Genomic DNA, 4,735 nt, shown 5'->3' on the forward strand with positions numbered 1-4,735 from the left:
TTACTGTGTCACGATTTAAGAGTGTGGACTCAACTGTGGCTTCACCCACACACACACGCACGCACGCACGCACGCACGTAATAAAATACGCTGCATCGTTCGTCTGAGGAAATAATGTTTCGCATCACGAATATTGGATTCAACAACACTGTTTGCAACGGACTTCAAGACTTCTTGTTTGCAACTTCAGTTTTTTTTTAATACTACCAGCTATTGTAGTGTTTATAGAAGACAATACGTTCTTGAAAGCACTAAAATGTGGATCGAGGTAATTATACTGCTTGTGGTAATCTGGTTTATGTACAATGGATCTATCAGCATGTGGAGGGCTAAAGGTCTTCCTCCAGGTCCACGGGGTTTACCATTTATTGGAAGTTTTCATTACTTGTTGGGAGATTTTACAGAAAGTGAGTGGCAGTGATTTCTGTCTGAAAACGCAAACATTTATAAAATTTTATGTCACAGATGGACGCAAGTTGTCCAGGAAATATGGAAATATTTTTAGTTTAAAACAAAAGGGCGCTAATGTAGTTTGTGTGTCTGGATACAATCTAATAAAAGAGGTAAAAGTTGAATTTAATTGCAATGCTCATAATTAAAACATGAAGGCGACATTACTTTTGTAAAGATGATGATTGATAACCCAAGGCAATTTTCTGGGCGACCATCTAATTTAGCAATGAAACTAACCAGAGGAGAAAAATTGGAGGGTGAGTTATTTATAAAAAAGTTCAATGCATCTTAATTAATAATATTTTTAAGGCATCTGTGCATCATCATATAACCCCCAATTGGTTGCCAATCGCAAATTTTTCTATACTGTGTTGCGAAACATGGGTTTAAACCATCATCACTTCGACAAAGTTATCACAGATGAGCTGCCTTATTTCATAAATGAATTCCAGACTACGGCAAAATCTGGAACACTTGTAAACCCAACTTCCCCATTAGAGTGGGCAACTTTAAATGTTCTTGCATACTTTGTGTTTGGAAACAGGTTAGAGAGCTAGATTTTGTTTGCGCAGAAAATGCCTGCATTTTTTGGGAGGACACTTTTTTCTTCCTTTGTAGATATTCATATGGTGATACCAAATTCAAGCGCCTGCTTGAGTACAACGACAGGTACTTTCAGCTTGTGACTAAAGTTAATACACCTCAATTCTTATTGGTTTCATTCATTCCTTACCTTTATAAACTGTGGCTTCCAAAAAATGCAAAGGAAATACATGAATATAGTAGGTGATTAATGTTTGCTAGTTGTTTAGTTGTCCAAGTAAGCGGCAATAATAAATTGATTTAAAGAAAAATTGAAGAATTCCTGACCGGTGAGATTGAATACCACAAAACCACTATGGATCCAAACAATCCAAGAGATTTTATCGATTATTACTTACTTGAAACACGAAAGTCAAGTTTATTTACAGAATCATGTTAGTGAGCTTTAATTGTATAACATGGTATTGATTTGTGAAGATATAACATCGTATTGAAGTCTTATTGTTGCAGATCTGAGAAAAACAATACTAGACTTTTTTCAAGCTGGAACGGAAACAACTCAGACAACACTAAAATGGGCTTTAGTGTATATGGTGAACAACCCCAAAGTACAAGGTTGCAAAAAACAATAGAATACATGAAGGGTATAACAGGAAAGGTGTTTTACAACAGAAAAGGTACAAATGGAAATTGACAGTGTTTTGGAAAGTGGAAAACTACCTAAATACGAGGACAAGCTAAAGATGCCTTATGTAGAGGCAACAATATTGGAAGTACAAAGAAAAGCCACGATTGCACCTTTTGGTAAGAATAGCAACAATAGCACAAACACCGATAACAAAATCGTTTTGAGTGCCACAGAGTATAATCTGTATATAAGCTTGCTATTGTTTACTATGGATCAAAGTAATGTTTATTCTATTAACCATTGTTTCATCTTCATTGCAACTAAGATCTTTACTACCCGATTTGATCAGCAGTTTGTTTCAAAGCTTCCTTAGTTTTCTTGGTCTGTGAACCAATGCCTCAATGTAAGTTACACTGGTGGCTTTTTGTGTTTATAGGAATAGTACGCTCCACTTTAGAACAGGCCAATCTTGGAAAATACGTCCTTCCAAAATCAACTATAGTGTTTCCACTGTATAAATCCATACACTACTCACCTGAACATTGGAAAAATCCCAACCAGTTTGATCCTGAAAACTTTCTTGACCCTGATGGCAAAGTTGGGATTAGACCTGCCTTTATGCCATTTGGTGGAGGTACTTTTACAAGCATAGTTTGCCTTATAACTATTTTAAATAATATATTTGACCGGAATATTTGCATGAATAACACTGTAAACAATTTTTTCTTCAGGTTTACGAATGTGTTTGGGCATGAACATTGCAAAGCAAGAACTCTTTATGATGTTCGTTGCAATTCTGCAACATTTTCAGCTTAAACGACCACCTGGAGTCAGGAAACTGAGTGAAGAATATATTCCTGGGCTAAGTTTGCAACCAAAGCCTTTTGAAATTGTGATGACACCTCGTTAACAATAATACCAAAATTTTTGGTAACAAATTTCTTTTTATTTAAACATTATAATTCTGATACAAAATGTCGATTGTTATATAATTGCCTTTCAATGGTTATGAATACACCAGTGTTTGCAATGTTTTGGTATATGTCTATGGCCATTGGCGTATCCTGGGGGGTTTAAGGGGTCCGGACTCCCCATTCGTGAAATATTTTTGTCCGTTTAACAGATAATATTAGCCAAAGCATTTTTTTTCTATTTAAAACCCCGTGAAATTAAATCAAATCATGTTTATTTTGCAAAAAGCAACTACGCGTAAGAACAATATATAAAGAAAGAAAATAGAATGGGCACCGATAAAACCATAAAGGTTATCGAGTCAGGCACCCATGTAAAGGTGATTTCCTCACGGAGATTTTCCTCTCCGTAGGATCGCAGCCAGTCGCACTGGGAGGTGATGGGTTGCGACAGGTTGCATGTGACGAAAGGTGGCCACCCGGCCGTGCTGGCCGAAGCAAAACCCATCGAAATGCAAACGCCAACTCGGTTCTCATAACGTTTCCTTTGATCCACATCGACAGATATTAAACGTCCCGAGGACAGTCCAAACGTGGTGCTTTCGGTTGGAGACGGTCGGGATCGTATGGAGGTTGCGCTTGTTGAATCATCGTAGGTCTTGTTGATGGTCAATCGCACGTTGTGATGTCGGTGTGCGGCGCTCCTAGGCCTGAAACGACAACGTATCCTACGGCAGTAAATTGTTCATTTAGGCGGACAAAAAAACGCAATAAACGACAAAAGGACTTAGTTAGTACTGGGATGTGAAAGACAGGCGGATTTTTTATTAAAATGATGAACGGGAGAGCGATCTAATGAAATGGTTCATTTCCTCCCATATCTGTGGGCCCCTAAATTTTAGCATGCGTAAGTCGAAGGTGGTGTTAACCTTTGGGTGAAATTGGTTCTTTTTCGATGCATTTCTTGTGAAATGATCGTGCACTGTGTCTACTAACGCAAATAAGGAGTTGTAGGAGGCCGGTAGATTGCCGGTATGGAAATCGTGCATTGTTTTGGCCAGTTCGAAAACCAGGTGCTTAAACTAGCCATCTGTTTCAAAACTTACGTTTTTCGTTCCAAAGACAAATTAGGTTGTTTTTAATGGTTACGTTATTGCAATGGCATGTGGTTTTCCTTTGTGTAAAGTCAATTAATTTGGTTGTTGAATACGTTGCAACTTAACGCGTGTACGTTTTGAAGTTTGTCTCAAGAAAAACTGCGCATGCAAGTGTGCAAAGATCAATAGCGGGTCACGACATGCAAAATAGTTTTTATTTGTATGTTTTCTTGACTACGTAATCGCACATTTGATCCCTTTTTTGGTTATAAATGTATTCAACACCTTTCGAGGTAATAGTAGTAAAACTACAGCGCAACAACTACCCAAAAAATTTGCATCGAGTGTTCCATAGCTTTACGCAATTGCGCAAGCCACGGATTATTTGACAATTCGCGCTAATGGGCGTACGTATTTCGCAATGCTCGGCCATAATCAATTTAGAGTGACAGGACGTGCAATTCCCACCCAAATTTTAATCTGGCCTAACGCAGTTCCATTATCAACCGATAAGTGCCTAACAATGGGCGTACGTCGCATTTGCTCAATGCCCGAAGGGGTTTGTGGCAACATCCAACTTAGTGGACAGTAAGAGCAGTACGTCAGGATAAGCTGTAATGGTTGCGGGTTGTTTTGTAAACTTTTACGGTTTGGCAACGCGTCAACCTCCACATACATATAACTTTACCCTCATGCAGTTGTAACTTGACATTGTGAGCCCCTGTATTAAGTTACCATAAAACTGGGATTTATTACTGAAAATAAAGGTCATCACCGAAAGCAAATTTGGAACATGAAGTTTTTATAATTCATAATTTTATGGTTTCCGTCGTAAAGGCAGGTATAGTACCGCTGTAAACGAGTGCAATATGACGAGAGCCGAACTGCTTGGAACCGCATATAGACAGAAGGTGCCAGGAAAAGGTAAAGTTATTTACATATTGAAAGGCAGCACACATTTCAATAATCATACATAAGAAAAACATGAAAACACCCGTTGTGAAGGAAACAAAGGACCCTCCCAGCAAACACACTACGTAGTTTCGACTTTTACAACGTTGCCTTAGAGTCGACAGATGGTTACATGCTTGACTAATTTTTTA

At 38.2% G+C, this 4,735-nt stretch overlaps 1 protein-coding gene across 1 annotated transcript; it reads left to right on the top strand.

The window, feature by feature from the left end:
* Window positions 1–244: 244 nt before the first annotated feature.
* LOC145890162 (cytochrome P450 2U1-like) lies at window positions 245–2,534 on the top strand. Its single transcript, XM_082981195.1, has 10 exons — window positions 245–407; window positions 466–563; window positions 629–710; window positions 763–997; window positions 1,072–1,239; window positions 1,303–1,430; window positions 1,507–1,611; window positions 1,669–1,800; window positions 2,061–2,258; window positions 2,356–2,534. The coding sequence occupies exons 1-10, from the start codon at window positions 257–259 to the stop codon at window positions 2,532–2,534; spliced, it is 1,476 nt and encodes a 491-aa protein (XP_082837321.1). The 5' UTR covers window positions 245–256.
* Window positions 2,535–4,735: the final 2,201 nt, after the last annotated feature.

The sequence above is a fragment of the Ascidia mentula genome, chromosome 2 (genome assembly GCF_947561715.1).
Source record: "Ascidia mentula chromosome 2, kaAscMent1.1, whole genome shotgun sequence".
NCBI lineage: Eukaryota > Metazoa > Chordata > Ascidiacea > Phlebobranchia > Ascidiidae > Ascidia > Ascidia mentula.

Coding starts and splice junctions, on each gene's coding strand:
- LOC145890162 (XM_082981195.1), top strand. CDS start 257: ATGTGGATCGAGGTAATTATACTGCTTGTGGTAATCTGGTTTATGTAC. Junction 408..465: donor GTTGGGAGATTTTACAGAAA/GTGAGTGGCAGT, acceptor TTTATGTCACAG/ATGGACGCAAGTTGTCCAGG. Junction 1,431..1,506: donor AAGTTTATTTACAGAATCAT/GTTAGTGAGCTT, acceptor TTATTGTTGCAG/ATCTGAGAAAAACAATACTA.